The following is a 19,221-nucleotide window of genomic DNA, read 5'->3' as shown; positions in this document are numbered from 1 at the left end:
ATCTCAGAGCTGGGGAAGAACAATTTATTGGGCCAGAAAGTAAGAAAATACTCAAAATAATTACATGGCCAAATCAAAAGGCCCAAGCAGCGGCAGCCATTGTCCGTGGCTACCCAGCACTAGGAACCCAGGCAGAGTCAGGCCAAGGGCTGCGTGTGTTACATGGAAGACAGTCCCCTGCCGAGCTTGGCTAGGCCAGGGGAACCAGGGACCGCTTGGCCAGGGTTACTGAAACAGCATGTGACTCTGTTAACACTGTTAGTAACTCTTGCTTTGCCCTGAGAAATGGAAACGGGAAACGTGTTTAGTGGTGGAAAGCATCACGTGAGGAGAGTGTGTACTTTCCCTGGGGACTGATTTAATATTCAAAGTATACCAGACATCACGGAAAGCTCTCGGTGTGGAGTAAGCCAATCACATTTGTGAAAACATTTCCATTCACTTTGTGACCTGAGCCAGGGACGTCTGTCCCAGAACCTGGAGTGAACGAACCTCTATCAATAACCCCAAAGGAGCTTTGGTCCCACCCCCCACCCCCAGAAAAGGGTAGCAGACCCCTTTGTCTCTGGTCCTGGGCACTCCTGTCCTCTGCCAGAACCCAAGGAAGCAGCTGGCTTTCCTGGAGAGTGGAGCACTCTGAGAAGGCTAAGGGGCAGAGACGATCCAAGACGGGTTTGATAAGCTGGCCCATGTGATAAGCTCCCACCAGCACACCTGGACCCACCTGAGCCTAGGCTTCCTAAAGACAGTGGGCTGAGGACGGAGACCGGCGTCTGCCCACACTGGCCCACACCGGGCCTGCTCCCTCCCGAGTGAGGAGCAGAGTGGTCTAAGGCATGGTGTTCTTCACATGCCACACAGGCAGGAGGGCAACAGCAACCCAGACTCCCCACGGCTGGCCGGCCGTGTGACACACAGCAACCCAGATCCCACGCTGTCTCCAAGGGGGAGAAGCTGTGACCCAACTCCACTGTATTTCCAGAAAGCCAGCATCTGCACCCTTGTAAGCAGATAAGCTGGCGTCGTGCCCACTTGCTTTCAAGCACCCTCTGAGCGAGAGGGAGCATGGTCGTCCCTAGCAGGAGGCCTGGTGGCCTTGCAACACAGCCACCCTGCTGCACTGCACGGACCCTCGCTGGGCGACAGCCAGAGAAAACCACCAACTCCAAACGGTGACCACTTGCCCCAAACCCCAAGAAGCAAATATACAGGAGTTTTAAAATAATACAAAAACTATTATTTTTATTATTTTTAAAAGCCAGCACAGTGGCTTTTGGCATAACTATGCATTTCTAATACAAAATTGGATTAAATAAATATCATCCAATGTATAAATAGACCATGAGACAATTCCGAAGATAAAAAGAGGACTCTTCTGTAAATTAAAAAATTAAATTTTCTTCAGTGGTGACTCAAGAACAATCACTATGGCATTTTACAACTTGTCAAATATAATACAAAACTTGATTTAATACAAAAGTCTTCATGCTGTAAAGCGTTACACATAGAAAAGATTAAATAGCAAAATCTTTTATGATCACTGCCTATTGCTGCTGACATTGATACTAATGATTTTTTTTTTTTTTTTTTTTAGTGCTTTAAATGCTTATTAGTCATCCACTAAGAAACCACCAGGCGCCTTGGGAGGCAGTGGGCGAGTGGACCGTGTGTCGGAGGAAGGGGCAACTAGGAGCACAGAGACCACGTAACGGTGGCTTCGTGCTCACCGAGGTGAAGAAACGTCACTGTCAGGGGGTGTGCAGGGCTTCTGGACTCACGAAGCTCTGCTGACCCACTACCAGACAATGCAAAAGACGTAACCAGATTTCAAAATGCTGCTTTCCAGGGGCCCAAGCAGATATGTAACACTAAATTGGGTTATGTATATGTAGGCTCTTTTGAAATTTTACTCTAAAAATCCTAAAGCACCCACATTGCACGAATAAATTAAGTGTGAAAGAGGGCTCTGGGTCCAGCAGTCTGCCCCCCACTCTGCAGGAGGCTGAGGCACACAGCAGGCATTACGGCTCCCGGTGGGGGAGGGCAGACGCCCACTGAAATCAGCTTTGGGAGAACTTAAGAAGCAGGTGGGAGACCCCCTCCAAGTCAGGACCAGCAAGCAGTTTACACATCTTACATACTTCTCTATAAACGTTATTTACATAAATCTGTGGTGGTCGTTAATGCCGAAATGTGGATCTTCATGAGCTACGAACATCCTTCTCAATAAGAGAGAAATCCACAGGAAGAACCGAGATCTACTTTCAGAATCTGCCCCTGCTCTGCGGCCTGAACCTCTCACACACAAAAGCACCCAAGTTCAAAGGAAGGTACAAAATGCAGCTATGATTTTAAGACTCCAATTTCCTTGAACGTGGCGAGGGAGGACACAAAGGAACAGACTGCAGATGCTTTCCCCAGCAAACGCGGGGCTCGTCCCATGGCACAGGGACGGTGGTGCTGAGCCGTGGCCATCACCTCCAGGAGCGGACGGGGCTGAGTGGCACTTGCTGAGCAGGTGAAAGCGGCTTCTGTTGTCACCTACCGCCCTCCCGGTGCTCTGTCCGCCAGATCACTCCCGCTGTCTTGGCTGCACAAGCCGCAGCAGACTCATGCTCACATCTTTGGAAACGGAATCCTTTCTTTCAGCCTGTGTAAGTGCTTAGCAGTTCCTTTACCATGAGCGGGTTAAAGGCAGTTACAAACTCTCAAAAGCAGCCTGCGTGGCTGTGGTGCAGGTGACCTGGTGGCGCTGTGCAGGACCTACTCCACGCCGTACCCTGATTCTCGGTCCGAAGCTCTTCAGGTAGACACTGCGAGGGTTACCTCCCATGGTCTGGGCCTCAGAGGTAAAAGAAATATCACTAAGTTCTTCTCTGGTAAACATATCTGAACTTGAAATTAATTCATGTGCCAAACAATTTTATCTTAAATATTTCTAAAGGAAAAAAAATTAATCACATTTCTTAATGTCATTTTGTATTTATAGCTATTCCAAAGCAGATATGCCCTGGTGAGACAGTTCTAAAAATACAGCTCTCTATCCTCAAAACCCTGGTTACGCATGAGGCTAGAAATCTCTTTCCTAAAACAACTTCTTAATCAGCCAGTAAAATACAAAGATCAACCTGTACACCACAAACATTCAAGTGAAATCATATCATTTTAAAACCTTGTATTTTCAAGGAATGTTTTGCAAAGGAGCAGCTTTTATGATTAGAAAGTAAACCCAAATAATACATACACGTCTTGTGTTTGCCTGCTAATAAACTGAGAAAAGACACAGAATGGACTACTGATAAATTTTTTTCTTTTTCTTTAACCAAAATAAAAGTAGGTTTCAGATTCATGTGGTAAGGCCTTACTTAAACAGCAATGAACCACACAGTCACACACTCTGCTCTCTATATAGTTAGAAACTAAACACCCCCTTTTGGAGATGTCCTGAGATGACATTTAATGTTAAAAGCAAAATAAATAAACCAGCAAGAACAAAAACTTTAAATTCCAATAATTTCAACTTTGGGGATATTTGTTCACTAAAATTAATCAACATATCTAAAATATTTTAATACAAAATTATAAAAGAAAAAGTGCATTAAAAGCAGAGCCTTTAAAACTCTTGCACAGTTACAGTTTTTCTGAAAATGCTGCCACGCCAGTGAGCGGGCTGGCCTCTGGGGGCCACGGGGTCACAAGTCCAGCTTCACAAGAGGTCAAATAAGGCTTTTCTCTTCTTAAAAAAATATACAATACACAAAGCAGTTTTGGGGGAAAAGGTAATATTATTCAACAGTTTTCTGACTTAAATATTTTCACAAAATAACAAAAGTCTTCATGTCAGCGCAGTGTGACGTATATACAGACACAGAGGTGAACAGCAAAGTCAGATGCCCTTCAAGAAGAACACTGGGACGTCTCTTTCTTTAGGAGTCTGAGTGACTCCTCTTGATATACGAAATCCACACGATATTACAACAACACGACTCTCCTCTGGAGCCAGGGAGGCGGAGAGAAAAACAAAGGCAATTATCTTTCAGAAGAAAATAAAACCCAGCTTTGTGTTACGGTGGGAAAGGTATCCATTTATTAACAACGACCAGGGGTCTGAAGTGCTCGTAGGAGGAGCCTCAGATGCGCACTCGGGACGGGGACTAGTGCTTCTATTTACAAAATATACTGCTCAGCCACACAGAGGCCCATACTATGTACATCGCATTTATATATAGAACATATAAATAACCCACAGGGAACCAGCACGGCGTGGCGAACCTCAGCCTTTGGAATGCTGCCGGACGCAGCGTCCGCGCTCCGCCCCAGCCAGATGGGGCTTGGTGGGGACGTGTCTAGCGGGCACCACTGAGGACAATAAAGAATTCCCTGAAATAAAAGACACATCTCTTTATGCATGAAGAGGAATCATGGGGTCTGGGGGTTCTCACCCTTAACCTAAAAGAAGCCTCCCGTGGAGAAGGCAGGGCGGAGACCTGCTCCCAGGAGACCATCCTGCCCTCCCTACCACGGTGTGGCTTGTGCTTCTGCAGTGGCCTCACCCTGAGCCTCAGCAGATGCACACAGCAGGTCTCTCACCACCTGTGGGACGGCTGGTCCTCCTGGGGCCAGGTGTCCTCTCCCTGCTGCCCCAGACCCTGGCTCTTCCAGCTGGTGACCAGATGCCTGTGAGGGAGAGTTGGTCCAGCCATCTCTCAGGGTGTCAGCTGTATTCACTTAGGGAAGGTTAAAAAGAGACGACTACCACTAACTTCCAAAATGCACAGAGTAAAAAGTGAAGAACCTCCCATGTGTCACGACATTTTTCTCAACTTCATGCACCTATCTTAGGTTTGTTTTGTAAGCGATGCTTCTTATAACAGAAAGCATGAAGGAAAATCTTACATACTTTTTCCAGGTTAACTTTTGTCTTTGCTAATACAAAGAAATCACACTACAATGATAGTAAGATCCAGTTAATTTCTTTTTAACTAGATACACTGGCCATGGAGAAGGTGAAGCTGACTATTGTAGTACCTGAGTTCAGTGATTCGTAGACAAATGAGAACAACGTGTTTACATTTTTCCCAGTTTTTTTCCTCTAAGTCTCTGAAAGACAATGATTCTTTAAATAATTTTATAGCTGAAAAACTATTGTGGTACATTTTTAACACTTGAAGCTTTAAAATAGAAATTCCAAGCGCTCTGTTCTTCATAAACGTAGCTGCAGAGCCAGCTCAGGTGCCCTCGCTGCGTCAGAACACGTTGGTAAGGGTCTGCCACTCGCCCGCAGCATCCTGCACCACCTCCTCCAGGTGCAGAGTCCTCAGCTCCTCCCCATCCTGCTGCGGGGGAGCAGCTGTGCCCTGCAAGGTTCCTGGAAGACAGCAAAGAGAAAATAGCTTCAGACCTTCAGCAGCACCCAGGGTCCACCTTCAGAGCCTCACAGGAACCAAGACGGACACCACCACCCTGCCTTGCTCTCCATCCAGTGAACCAGTCTGTTGATAAGACAGCATGGCATGCACACGAACACGGGCACTCAGTGCGTCCACACGGGATCCGTGATGAGTGACTAACAATTAATGTCAACAACACAGATGACTTTTCTAACAGGAAGGAAAGCAGGAGCTCTACGGTGCAGATGTTAAAAAGAACAACTCCCCATAACATGAGCTGCTTTCTATTAGACACCCCAGACACATCTAGATGCAGCCCCACCAGGCACAGGAAGGCCTGTCTGCTGTCACTCTCAGAGCACACTCTCTTTCATAACCTTGCCACACTCGAAACACACAGACACAAAACCCCCTGGTCACACCCAGGGCTCTTCACAGATTTAACATTCCACACTCCTCTGCACAGCTACCACTACCGTGAGCCAACTGCGGCTCTCTGTCATCGTTTCGTCCTTAAATAGACATTGATGCTAGGCTCTGTGTGGGAAACGAAGACCAGGAGGAGCAGCCTCAGATCACACCCCAACAGCTGCTCTGCTACGAATGAACCTCGTGGATCAGCGCAGAGAAACTGAGGCCCACAAGTGGTCTGCACCGAGTAGACAGAAAGCGGACAGGCTGACCCTGATCTCTGCAGACCCTGTGTGCCCCCACCAGGCTGACCCTGACCCTGACCCCTGGGCCCTGAAACAGCCCTTGACCTGCTGAGTGCCGGGCAAAGCCTCCAGTAACACTGCAGACAGACATGGAGCCGCTGCTCGGGGTGCCAGGCCCTGACTGCTCACTATGGCTAGTTCTGTCCAGTAAGAAGCAAGCCAACCAGGAGTGCTGCATGTGTGCAGGTTCTGGGTGGCACCTGGCTCCTGAGGCACTTCTCTGTCCTTGTCTAAATAAACGGGACATTTCATCTCCTCCGATTCCGTGTGCACTGAGTGGCGCTCCTCCCCAGGGTGTGTCAGTGTGCAGCCTGCTCCAGTCTGCTCCTGGGAGCTAGAATGACTGAGATATCAGCAGGGGTCACCCGTCACTGATCCAAGCCTCCTCACTTGGCCTGGGACCACACCAGGCACTGGAGTAAGCAACGTCCAGGCCTCCAGGCCTGCCCCGCCCACTGGACCTCACCACTTCTGGCCTCTCCAACCTCTTCTAGCTAAGTTCCCCCATAGCTCAGGTCGACACACAGCCACTGTGCACACTGCGGGGAACAGCACACGCAGAACGCGCAGCCGAAGGCCTGCTTCCGAGGAGGGCTCACCTGCGAAGCTGTGGGCCCGCTTCATGTGCAGCTTCATGTTGCTCTTCTGCGTGAAGCCCATGACGCAGTAGGCGCACTTGTAGGGCCGCTCCCCGGTGTGCTTCTTCATGTGCACCTGCAGGGCGCTCTTCTGATTGAAGGCCTTCTCACAGAGCGTGCAGTGGAAGGGCCGCTCCCCTGCACAGGAAAGCCACCGTCAATGCCACAGATGTGAAAGAACCCCTTCTCGAGAAGACGCACGATTTTTAAAAAGACCACAGCAATGTTCTTCCTATGACTGTCACTCAGATTGCTAATTAGCAGGATTCTGGCAACCCTACTTTGTGTTGAGACACAAACTAAAGCTGATCAAAAGCTATTAAAAGCCACAGAAGCATCCAGAAATCAAAGCAGAACACATGCAGTTTACACAAAACACCTCCGATGCATTTTGTGCGGCAGAGACATATCGAAGACAGAGAATCAAATCCATTTAATATCAAGTAAAATATATGCAATCCTTTTCGTATCCCACGGAATGCCTTGACGTTAATGCAGGATGGAAGGAAGGGTGGCCACACTGCTGCCTACCGGGAGCCACCTGGAGGAAGGCCGGGCGCGCTGTCCTGCCCGTGGGCCCCCACAATCCTCCTCCCTGGGGCCAGCTTTCCAGTGCCCTGGGTGGGGCATGGCCTCTCCCCTCTGCCCACAGGGTTCCTCCCCACCCACTCTGTGTGGTGGCCCTGCTGCTGCCCTCAAGCATCGCCGTGTGCTCATACATGCTGACTCACGCTGCGCGGCATCTGTTCTTCCTTCCTGGGGGCCATGGCAGATGAGGCTGTGCCCCAACAGCCTATGGCGGAGCAGAGATGGCCTCTGCCCTCACCCTCACCCTGACTCTAGTGACTTCACTCCTCCAAGTACGTGGGCTGCAAGGAGGGACGACTTAGGTGAGGCCCCATCCCTGCTGCAGTCTGATGAGAAGGGAGACCGGCAGGGCGTCCTATCTAACCATGCAGCTTCTTAGAGTAGTTGCTCTGTGGGCACAGCCACAGCCACAAAGAGCGAGGTTCTGCCCAGCTGGGATGACCCCGGGAGTGAGCCTCTCTAGAGCACCCAGGCCCAGGTGAAGTCCTGATTTTGGCCTGCGGGGCCCAAGCAGCGACCCTCCCAGGCCTTGTGCTCTGGCCTCAGCACCACTGGCCCTGAGCGCTATGAGGGCCAACACGGCTGACCAGCACCACTGACCTGCTTATGGCAGAGCAGCTCACCCACTCCCACGCCTCGCATCTCCTAAAATCGCAGATGATTCAGTGTGATTTAGAACATTTAGGAAACACTGCCAGAGCACTGAGGGTCAGACGGGCCTGGAGGGGAGCAAGAGGCTGCTGGAGAAGCACGCCTCAGCGTGTGCGCCCTTGGTGGCTTAGGGCTGCATGTCGTCTCCGCCTCCCAGGCTCAGTCACCTCTGGGGAGGACGTAGGTGAGAGCACGAGGAACACGAGATGGTGCGAGGCAGCCTGCTGTCCACCAACAGGCCAGGGTGCTGAGTGGAGAGACATGGTTCTCAGTCTAGACAGCCGTCTCCACGCCCCCACCACTGAGAGGCCTCAGGGCTGCTGCCACTCCCCCCTGACTGCAGAGAGAATGGGGAAACGTGGAGACAGAGATAGAAACAGTACTTTCAAAATATCAAAAACATTTAAATCCTTAATGGTCCACAGGTTGATTAGTAGTAAATAATTGAAGAAATGGAAAGACTCACATTAAAATCAGGGACACGCACAATTCAGTCACTAGTTTTTAGAAATGTAACAGAAATAGTTAACAAAGCACGAGAGACCTTAAGATGGACGGAGATCTGGCTGATGTGGACTCAGCACTCTGACCAACTGAGCTGCGGCTCCTGGGGACGCAGAAGGTCACGGTCACCTCCTTGTCACACAGCCCACTAGGCCCACTTGCTGGAACCCTAACAAAATTTCACTGCAGACTGGAAGGGACTGTAACTCCATTGTTCACCCTGATGCCACACTAAGTGGTGCTGCGTGGTTCTGCCCCGCCCTCGCGGGGCATCTACCTCATTCTAAAGAAAGACGACGGTCTACTGGTTGTTCCAAGCCACAGCACAGACGTCGGCGTCCCACTCAGCAGCTCTGTGCTGCACGCCTGGTGGGTGTGGCCTCCGAGCTTACCATCCAGGCCACAGCCTACAACAAGACATGTGGCCCCATGTGCCCGGAGCCTGCACGCCAGGACCCATCCAGGGAGCCATGGACCAGGGTGGCACCTGAGTGTCCCAGGCCGGCCTTGAGCTCAGGTAGCTACGGGGACCCTTGGGGAAGAGATATTCGAGATGCCCCTGAAGACACGTCAGGGGCAGCAGGCAGCAGGCGGGGAGAACACCTGCAGGTTGAGCAGGGCAGGCAGGCAGCTGCGCACTAGGAGGCGTGGCCGTACAGAGGACGCTGGACACCCGGAGGTGGAGGAGGGGATGAGTGGCTCAGGTCTGCCTTGCAGGTCCCAGCCTGGCTGTCCTCTGACAGGGAGCAGAGAACGGCCCTCAGTGGACACAGCCAGAGGGAACCCTGCCCTGGTGGTGGCAGATGTGGGGTGCTGGGGTCAGAAGGGGCAGAGCGATACCCTGGCCATGGGGGCAGGACGGGTGAGCAGAGGGGTCATTCAGGCCGGGGGGCGCCGCGGAGGGCTTGTCTCTGCGCTGTTTCTCCCTGGGATACGAGGCTTGAGCAGAGGGAGGCGGGACAGGCAGACTGCAGAGAGATGGGGTGTGGCGGGAGGGCTGGCAGGAGCCCTCTGCGATTCTCAGCAGAGGCAGGGAAGGTGACGGCCCAGAGCTCACTCCCGACGGCCTCCACTCCTGTGGTGACAATGCCAGTAGCGAGACCTCCCCTGAAGAACCCAGGAATGCTGACCCATCCATCCCAAGTCGGGGGAGAGGTGAGCGTGCAGACACTGCTTCCTGAAGGTCGCGGAGCACCGCTCTGGCGCTGCACACCGAGTCCACTTTCACACTGGCTGTCCACTCAGGAGCAACAGAGCAGGCCACCCCTGCGCCTCACCTGTGTGGATGCGGCTGTGTCGCTCCAGCTGGCTTGGCTTGGCAAACGCCTTGTCGCAAGTGTCACACTTGAACACTCTGGGCTTCTGAGAGCTCAAGGAGGGGCCGGCCTGGTGCGTCAGCATGTGCTCCTGGAGGGACGAAGGGCACATCAGACCACAGCAGAACTTCAGGGGCTCAGGACAGCAAAGCAGGGCAAATCACCACAAAGGCGCAAGTGCGTGGCAAGGTCTGCCTAGGATGGAGGTGGTCGGCAGCCAGACGGTGACAGGCTGGGGCTTCCCTGGGAGACTCGGGACATCAACAGTGAGTCTAGTGAGAGCCCTCAGAAGCCTCCCCTCGTCTCTTTTTGACACACAAGTCCATCTGGAAGTCATGGCCCATGGCTGGCTCCCAAAAGGCCTGTGGCCCCCGCCTACAGACCCCAGGAGATTCCCACCCAAACACCTGCACCTCTGGGCAACTTCTTCCAGGACACAACTATCCCTTCACAGGGAACTCTGGGTGTCTGAAGCCACCATGTCATTTGGGGCCTTGAACATTGCAGATCTGCCCCTTTGTCAGTGACTGCGTGTGCGTGCTGGTGTTTTCTGAGAGATCTGGCAGCTGCCGGGCTGCAGGCTCCCAAGGACGCCTGCTGCCCCCTTCTCCAGCCTGTCATAGGAGTGTGGTCATTCTGCCTCTTGCCCTAAGGCAGAATTCAAGGAAGAATCCTATGTGAGGAGGAGAGTCTGCTGTGCGGGTGCCCTGCGTACTGCCTCCCACGCCATGCTAGCCCATGCCCAGAACCACTGGGAGGTGGGTTGATGGCAACAGGGGACGAGAACCAGGCCCCAGAGAAGCTGGGTCCCAGCCTCAGAGCCGCACCGAGCCAGGACTCCAGCTGGGCCTGGCCACAAGGCAGGCACACCCGCAGCACTCCACACGCCTGCAGCTCCACACGCCTGCACCACCCTCACCTGCAAGCAGCTGGGCTTGCCCTTCCCTGCTCAGTCTGGGCTTCTGTCCTCCAGTCTCTGTCCTATCTACACATGATCCGTGGGACTCAGCCTTTGAGGACACAGCCACCGCTTCTGGGGCCATTTTCTTTGTCCACAGGCACCTGGTGCTTCCTACGTCAACTTAGGGCAGAGCAGAACCAGACTCCTGGAGTGATCTGTCAGGGGACCATGGAGAGAGACGTCTGCTGGCCCCATTCCCTCCAAGTCTTGGACAGCACTGCCTCTCCTCACAAGGACGTCTGTCTGTCTGTCTCAGCACTCCCTTGTTGGCGGAGCCTGACAGAAGGCAGAAGCTCAGGGCACACAGAGGAGGCACACTGCCTCTGCTGCCAGTGGGAGGTGGGAGCGAGGCCTGCATCCAGGGCCAGGAGGTGAGCGCAGGGGCTGCTGGGGCCTAGTGGTGGCAGAGCACCCAGCTTGAGGGGGCCTGCAGGACATCAGCACGGGCTTCCTCCTTCTGACGGGCAGAGGTCCAGCTTTCCCTGTGGGGTCGCGAGTGCTGGACTGGTCAGGGGCAGGATGGGTAGAGATTGGACGGGACACCTGCTTCCTGCACCTTCCTACTGAGTGCTTGGTAAAGCACCTCATTCCCATCACTTCCTTACAGGGCCTGTTAGGATCTATCCATCTATCTAAAAGGAGAGATCCCAACAGCCCTGTGAAGTGGACCCCTGGAGAAGGGGGCGCCAGCTGTTAAGTTCGCGCCCGCCCGGTTTCTTCTAGTCAGTACCCTCTTCTTTCCCAAGAAGGGGTTCTACCTGGAGTCTTCTCTGGAAGTCCGTGGCTTCTCATCTCCAGCCCATTTATGTTGAACAGATGTTGGCCATGATTCTGACAGATGACACTGAGCTGCTGTCACCTACGTCAGAAGGTGGAGGGACCTGCCCCCAGGGGTGGGGACAGCATGCTGCAGCATGAGGAGGGGGTCAGCTTGCTCTGGTAGGACGGCTCTTAGACACCCAGGGGGCTGACAGCCTGCAGTGGGTGAGCAGGGACTGCATCCACGCCCAACTCTGGGGCAGGCCTGTCCCCAGAGGCACTCAAGCAGATGCCATCAGCAACCACATTGCTCTAGCTCTCAAGAAACCCTTCTTTAAAAAGGGAGGGTTAGTCTGAATCTAGAAGGGATCTTAGGAGTGAGAACATTCAGCTGCCAGGTGAGTTAGCCAGAAAAACCAGGTCAAAGCAAGGCTTCAAAGCCACTGTCACAGAAGCAGCAATCATCTGCCAGAGCCCGATTTCTCCAGAACAATAAGGAGTCCCCAGGAAAGACCCCTCAGGCAGAGTCAAGGCTGACGTGCCTCTCACTGCCCTGCCCCGTCTCCACCCAGCACAGCGAGGCCCAGCTTTCCAGGACGCTGGGCAGTGCACGAGGTCAGGGGACCTGGGAAAGCACATGCTGCTGGCCACTGGGCAGAGACGTGCTGCAGGTGGGATCCACCTGCAGTATCCATGCAGCCATCGAGCCACAGCGAAGGTCACAGGCAGCCAGTCCCTTGAGAGGCCAGTGATGGCTGACGACACCAGACCCTGTTCTGCCTGTGCCTGCCTCCACAATTCCACCCTCAGGAAGATGCGGGCGGCAAGGAGCCCGCGCTGCAGCTGAGACCTCTGCCTTCTCCCTTTCCCAGCAGCACAACCACAGCACCAAGTGCAAACAGGCCCCTGGAGCCCGAGACCGGGCCACCTCCTCTGCGCTCATGCCACACCCCCTCCAGGCACCACTGCTATGGTCACGTCCCTGTGCATGCTGCCAAGTTTACTAACAGGAGATTTTTAGGACAACTTTAGGTTTACAGAAAAACTGGGCAGCGCCCCACAAACCCACCCCATACCATTCTGTATCAGTACTGGGGTGTGGGTCACAGGAACCAGAGTGTGGACAAGCCGTCGACTCACGGTAACGAGCTTTCCCTAAGCCCACTTTCTGTCCCATGTCTGCTCAGGCTCCTCATGGCGGTCATAGGCTCTCAAGACTCTCCTTGTGTCTGAGGACCTCCAGCTGAGGGGTCAGGATGTCCCTCACTGGGATTCGCTTAATGTTTTACTTGTGATTAGGCAGAGATGACAGGGTTCTGGCAGGTTGCAGCAAGGATGCACGTCATGGGAGGTGTGACCAAGGACGTGGACACCAAGCACAGCAGAGCCAACCTAACCTGAACCCTGCACAGCCCCTCGGAGAGGAACACCAGGGGGTTCGTGAGAAGCCCCTCCCCAGAGCCCTCCTCTTGCCTCCCACCTGCGAAGGCCTCCCTTGGACGTCCACCCTTCACCCCACCACCGGGCCCTGTGGCCGTGCAGCTCTTCACCTGTGCTGAAGGGCACCGCTGGTGAGCAGGCGCACACTTGCTAAGCCCAGCGGGACGCCCTGCCCAGCACAGTCACCGGCTGCTCCAACTCCTGCCACACGCTGGCAGCTTTTCTCAGCCCTGAGCCCGACAGGGAAGAGGGCATTCCAGCGCCTCCTCAGCCTGGCAGAGACGGACTTGAACTGCACACGAACACAGTCAGCTCTCTGTGCACAACACCTATTGGGACTAAGCACCCGGGCATGCACACTCACGTCACTGTCCTTCTCATTGGAGAAAAATGGGAGAAGCGCACTTATTTCCGCCAGTAGGACCCGTGTGTGCTGCCCGCGGCTGCGGTCCCAGGGACGTACCTTGAGGTGTGTGGCGCGCTTGAAGGCCTTCCTGCAGATGCGGCAGCCGTGGATGCGCTCCCGGCCGTGCGCCTCCTTGCTGTGGTGCGCCAGCACGGCGGCCGAGGAGAAGGTGCGGGTACACTCCAGGCACTGGTGCGCCAGGCTGTCCTTCTCGGGCTGGCTGCCTGGGGCCAGGGCGGAGACATCGGCCACCTGCAGGAGTCGGGGCCTGTGACTGCCAGACACACAAGCAAGGCAACCCAGCAACCCACACCACACAGCGGCCGTGCACCGCAGCCAGCTCCCGCCTGCCTCCGCACGGCTGCCTGGCACACTCGAATCCCCAGCCAAGGGCAGATCAGCCCCATCGTCCTCTCTGGCCACCTGGGCCAGGCAGCCACCACACAAGCCCCTTCCTCAGCCTAGCGACGAGCAGTAAGGCACCTGACGCAGCGCAGGTGAAGACCGGCTGAGCGATGCAGGGAGCCCGGGACCCCACCTGGGCAAAGGCACGGGCAGGCAGACACGCTGCCTGCAGGAAGAGGCACGGCCTGGGCACGGGCCAGCCTCACGGCTTCGCAGTACGACTGCTTCAGCAGACAGCCTGACAGCCCTCAGGAAGGCTTCCAGCCTGTGGTGAAATAAGGCATTTCCCCCAAACGGGGGGTCCCGGGCACCTCCATGGGTGAAGACCAGTGAGTGCAGAGGAGGCCCACTGCCACACCCCGACAGACACGGAGCTGGCAGGGACGAAGGGCTGTCAGTGCGCCGTCCTGGTTCACCTACGCTGGTTTACAGACACGGGACACAGGGAAACGGACCCTCATTAAAGAAACATGCTCCACAGCAGCAAAGGGCTCAAAGGTGCTCTGAGGTGGTTAATTTGTGCTATTAAAAAACAGATGGAGGGAGGAGGGAGCCAAACAGAGACACCGCAAATGCATGGCAAGCCAGGCGTGGTCTACCTGTCTGTGAAGAAACCAATAAAAAGCCTGCACAGAAGCTAAAGACTCCTGTAAAAAATGACCTCCAAGCTGCTACTCTATAACTGCAGATAAAAACCCGCCACGTGGTTGGCAGAATTGGCACCGAGCGCCGAGCACTGCACAGTACCCAGAGCGGGCGGAGTGCCTGGCGTGTAGAGGGAGACGCCAGCACCTGACCCACTTCATTCAGGAGAAACCGCCAGCGCAGTGGCGCACGCCTGTGGCCCCAGCTCACCCGGAGGCTGAGGCAGGAGGACCTCAGTTCAAGGCCAGGTTTGTCATTGAGAAAGACCTTGTCTCAGAATAAAAACTAGAAAAGGCTGGAAGCCCCAGGGTAAAGCCCCAGGACTGGGGAAAACAGAGACTGACTGTAAAAACAGCTTCCACACCAGCCCTGCCCCACACCAACAGGCAGCAGGCCACCAGGGCGCAAGCACCCCAGGTCCTCACTCCACCTTGGGCCACAGGTGCCCGATGGCCTTGGAGGCACCTCCGCAGAGCTTGACCGACTCCGCAGGGCGTGCAGGGCCCCCGGCAGCACAGTGGGCTTGGGAGACACCTGCTGAAACCCCTTTGCCAGGAGGGGAAGGACACACAGGACACAGCAAGTGACGAGATCTCCACGTCACAGAGACACATGCCACTGGAGCCAGGCCTCATGCACTTCCAATCTGTGGGGGGAATGTGTGTGGGCACATGGTGTGTGTGTGGTGTGTGTACGTGTGTGTGATGTCTGGTGTGTGTGGTGTGTGTGGGTGTGGTGAGTGTATGTGTGTGTGATGTCTGGTGTGTGTGTGTGTGGTGTGTGCACGTGTGGCGTATGTGTGGGATGTGCCTGTGTTGGGAGTGGAGGCCTAAGGCAGAAGCGCGAGGTGCTTGGCCCTCAAGAGGAGAGGCCAGCAGGGGAACCCAGTGACCTCTCGGTCATGCTGTCAAAGGCCCAGGGCTGCCCAGCAGGAGCCAGGTGAGTGGAGCTGAAGGCCAGCGCGTGCACCCGAGGCACGGCACCGATCTGCTGACCCTAGGTCTCCAACAACCTCACTCCCTACCAAACACTCCCCCTGGACCAGCTGAGCTCAGGGCCAGCAGCCTGGCACAATGTCAGAGCCTCACTCCTGCTCTCGGTCACGGTGCGGAGCAAGGGAGCTCCAGATCCACCAGGGCATCGCCGCCACCCAAAGCCTTCCTGCACCTTACTCCTGATCCCGCGAGTGCAACGTGGCAGGGGGCTGGGCACTGCACAGGCTTGAGGTGAGGGCACCGGTCACACAGGCCAAGCACCAGGAAGGGCCAGCCTCAGTATGGGCAGCAAATGTCCACAAGCAGCAATGTGGACACAGGGCGACGGGCCTTCAGGCGGGAGCAGGGGACCAGTGCCCAGGTGCGAAAGCAGAGGCTCCTGCTGGAAGAAGCCCTAGACTCACCAGCCGCCAGTTCTCAGGAAAAGTGGAGTGAAAGAGCAGAAATAGCCCCTGCAAGCCCTAAGGCAAGCCAGTGCTGCCTGAGCTCCGCAGTGGGCAGGCTGCAAGGGCGGGCTGGAGAGGGCCGCTTGTCCCCAAGGACACATCCAGGCTGGAGGTGCCAAACCAGTCTTACAAACAGCCCCAAGGATAGAACTGGCCTCCACCAGGCGACTCGCACACAGACCTGGGGCTCACGGACGCATGCCCCCTCAAGGTCAGCCCAACCACATGGGCACCCCGAGGTCCGTGCATGTGGATAAAAGGACATGCATACCTGGTAGGCAATCTCTTCACATGTGCCTGATGAAGACTGTGGGGTGTGGCTCACCAGTATGACTTGCGGTGAGCCCGCTCCACCTTGGCCCGAGAGAGATGGATCCGTGAGTAGCGCCGGGAACTGCTGACCCTGGCAAAGAATTGTTTTAACTTTAGAAGAATTGGTATTATTTTATTACTCATTCAGACCATTACCAAACAAGCAGAAATTCAAAAGACCTTTCACGGTGCAGCCACTGTGGAAAGAAGACTCACCAGACAACACAGCCATCGCAAAGAAAGAAACCTAGTCCACTGGACTCCTGTGGACAGAGGTCAGGGCAGCACTGGGACAGCCAAAGAGGGAACACAGTGCAGACGCCACCAACTGAGGAACGCACGGACGCGGAAAGGCATATATGTGGTGGTGACAGTTTGGGGTCACAATGTTCCCCAGAGGCTCATGGACTGCATAAGGGCTTGGTCCCCAGTGCAGCAACGTTCCAAAGTAGAGCTTAGGGACAAGCTGGATCACAGGGATCTCCTCTCTCTCCACTGAGGGATTCTTAAGCAAATGGGCTCCTGGGAGGTGGTGGACACTGCTGCCCCTCCGCCTCACTCTGTTTCCCAGCTGGGATGCAGTGAGCAGCTGTGCTTTGCCCTTCCCACAATGTCCATCACCAGCACAGCGACCTGAAAGTCAAAAGAAATCTGCCTTCTGTGAGTGCCTTTCCCAGGTGTTCTGTGGCAGTGACGGAGCGTAACACAGGGGTCTCTCCACAGAACGGAACGTCACCGGGCAGTAAAAAGACACGGAGCAACATGGAAGAACCTGGAAACCATGCAAACTGAAGAAGAGCGTCACACAAGCCTGCCTGCCCTGGGATTCCACAAGTGATCCACAGGTAGAAACGGAGGAGCCAAATGGCTACCAGGGGAGAGGGATAGGAGAGGGCTGGGAGCCTGGCAGGGAGAGCAGGGCGCGAAGGACAGTGCACCAGGATGCTGGGGGGTGGGAAGTGTTCTCCACCTAGACCAGTGACGATGCCCACGTGTGCTGCTCCCTGTCGAGGGGCATCCCAACTGGTTGCCGAGAGGATCTACTACACACAGATGAGCAGTGAGCATCCCGACACCTATGTCTTTGGAACCTGGGCAGATTTCTTCTTCTAAACCAGATCTTCGTAACTATGAGTTGACGGGGTACAGTGTGTGTGACATAGGAGTGTGAGAACAGAATGTGCAATGATCAAGGGGAGACATCCTGTTTCCTCCTCCTGAGAATCCTAGAATTCCCCTCTCCCAGTACTTGATGACCCAGGCCCACATGTCACCTCAGGTGACACAGGGCATTCTTTTTCATGGTGACACGGTGGAATTCAGCTAGGCAAAAGCTGTCCGTTATATAAGTGGGTAGACCCAGTGGAATGCCAGTAATACTGCAATTTAAGTACTGACTAACAACCTACACAAAAAAATGGATGTTCGTTTGTTTTAAGAAAAAGATTCAATTTTGCTATCGTACACAAAATGGCTGAGTCTCTGTGGAAACAGCACCTTTAGCTATGAGAGTGTGGAAAGAAGACTCACCAGACAACACAGCCATCACAAAGAGACAGTTGTGGGGAAGAACACTACAGCAGGCAACAGCAGCTGGAATGGCCCCAAGCACTAAATACCTGACTGACACAGTAACCCAGGGCAGCCTGAATGTCCTCACACACTGCACATGCCTGACTGACACAGTAACCCAGGGCAGCCTGAATGTCCTCACACACTGCACATGTCTGACTGACACAGTAACCCAGGGCAGCCTGAATTTCTTCACACTGCACATGCCTGACTGACACAGTAACCCAGGGCAGCCTGAATGTCCTCACACACTGCACATGCCTGACTGACACAGTAACCCAGGACAGCCTGAATGTCTGACATCAATCTCAGTCTAGACGCCATGGGTGCATGCCCATATTGCTAGCAGCTTGGGAACTGAGGCAGGAGTATCACAAGTTCATAGCAAGCTTCAGCATCTTAGGGAGGGTCTAAGTAACTCAGCGACACCCTGTTCTGATTAAAAAAAAAAAAGGCTTTGATGTCGCTCGATGGTTAATTGCCTCTGGGTCAATTCCTAGTCCAAAAATAAATAAATAAATAAACTCCCTCTATACATCTATGAATTTTAACAGGCCGAGGTGGTAAAGCACCCAGGGAGGTCTCTGGCTCCTGCCACTCAGGTAAGTGCTTGCTCCCTGTGTTTAGTAGCTGAGCCTCTCAGCAGCGGTGACAGGAAGTGGGGAAAGTGCAAGGGGAAGAGAGCCGGCCTCAGCTGGCGTTTAAATACTCCATCTGTGGAAGACTAGCTTCTCTTCTCACAGGAAAGACACTGCCTACGGCAGGTACCAGAACAGACCGACTCCTGCAAAGGCTCTTCAGTGATTCCAGAAAGAGAAGCTTCCTAAATGGATTGGGGTCCTTTCCCACAGGTGTCTTTTTACAAAGCCGATGGAGGCATCTGGGCTATCTCCACAGTCAGTCTGGCTGGTACGTGGGCATGGACTAAGTCCTGTGTTCACCGCCCTGCAGGGGCACGCGCTGAGCAGTGCTGCTCTCACATGGCCCACAGCAACGACACTTCCCTTGGTATCTGTGGCTCACTGCAGCTACCACCTGCCTATCGTATTTGAAAAATGGTGTCAAACTGGACTTGTTAATTCAGGTTCTTTAATCAAAGGCAAGATAAAAAATGAAAACCTGCTGGGCAGAAGTTCTGGGGTACACTGGAATCACTGTTGGGTCATAAACTGAAATACTCCCAGCCTGAAGCTGAGGCACCCAGCATTCACAGGGGAAAAGTCATGATTCCTTTTAGATTGTAATGACAAAATCGTAGACATAAAACACACATTAGCAGTAGTCAGGGATAAAGAAGGGTGAGTAGCTATAAAAGGGCAGCACGAGGGGTCCGGAGTGGACCGTCTGCCCCACTCCGTGGTGATGACACCAGGCTGCAGCACGTGCCTGCATTTTGCTGTCTTTCCAAGATACCACCATGCAGGGAGGAGGAGGAAAGGGCACAGAGGCCCCCCCTCCTAGTTACTGCAATGCTGGA

General features: G+C 54.2%; 1 protein-coding gene across 8 annotated transcripts in view; it reads right to left on the bottom strand.

Annotated features, from left to right (window-relative positions):
- Positions 1–1,206: 1,206 nt before the first annotated feature.
- Positions 1,207–19,221, bottom strand: part of Znf236 (zinc finger protein 236) — an 88,110-nt gene continuing 70,095 nt past the window's right edge. For 3 of the 8 annotated variants that reach the window (XM_048806670.1, XM_048806669.1, XM_015499555.2), the window contains 5 exons: positions 16,132–16,263; positions 13,427–13,621; positions 9,765–9,894; positions 6,706–6,882; positions 1,207–5,368 (listed from right to left, as the gene is read on the bottom strand). In XM_048806670.1, coding sequence (XP_048662627.1) covers positions 5,247–5,368; positions 6,706–6,882; positions 9,765–9,894; positions 13,427–13,621; positions 16,132–16,263 — 756 coding nt within the window. In that variant the 3' untranslated portion in view covers positions 1,207–5,246. The other 5 variants (XR_007348976.1, XR_007348977.1, XR_007348978.1 and 2 more) reach the window with 5 other exon arrangements.

Source organism: Marmota marmota, unplaced genomic scaffold, assembly GCF_001458135.2.
Source record: "Marmota marmota marmota unplaced genomic scaffold, marMar, whole genome shotgun sequence".
Classification (NCBI taxonomy): Eukaryota; Metazoa; Chordata; class Mammalia; order Rodentia; family Sciuridae; genus Marmota; species Marmota marmota.
This window is presented reverse-complemented; position numbering and strand designations above follow the sequence as displayed.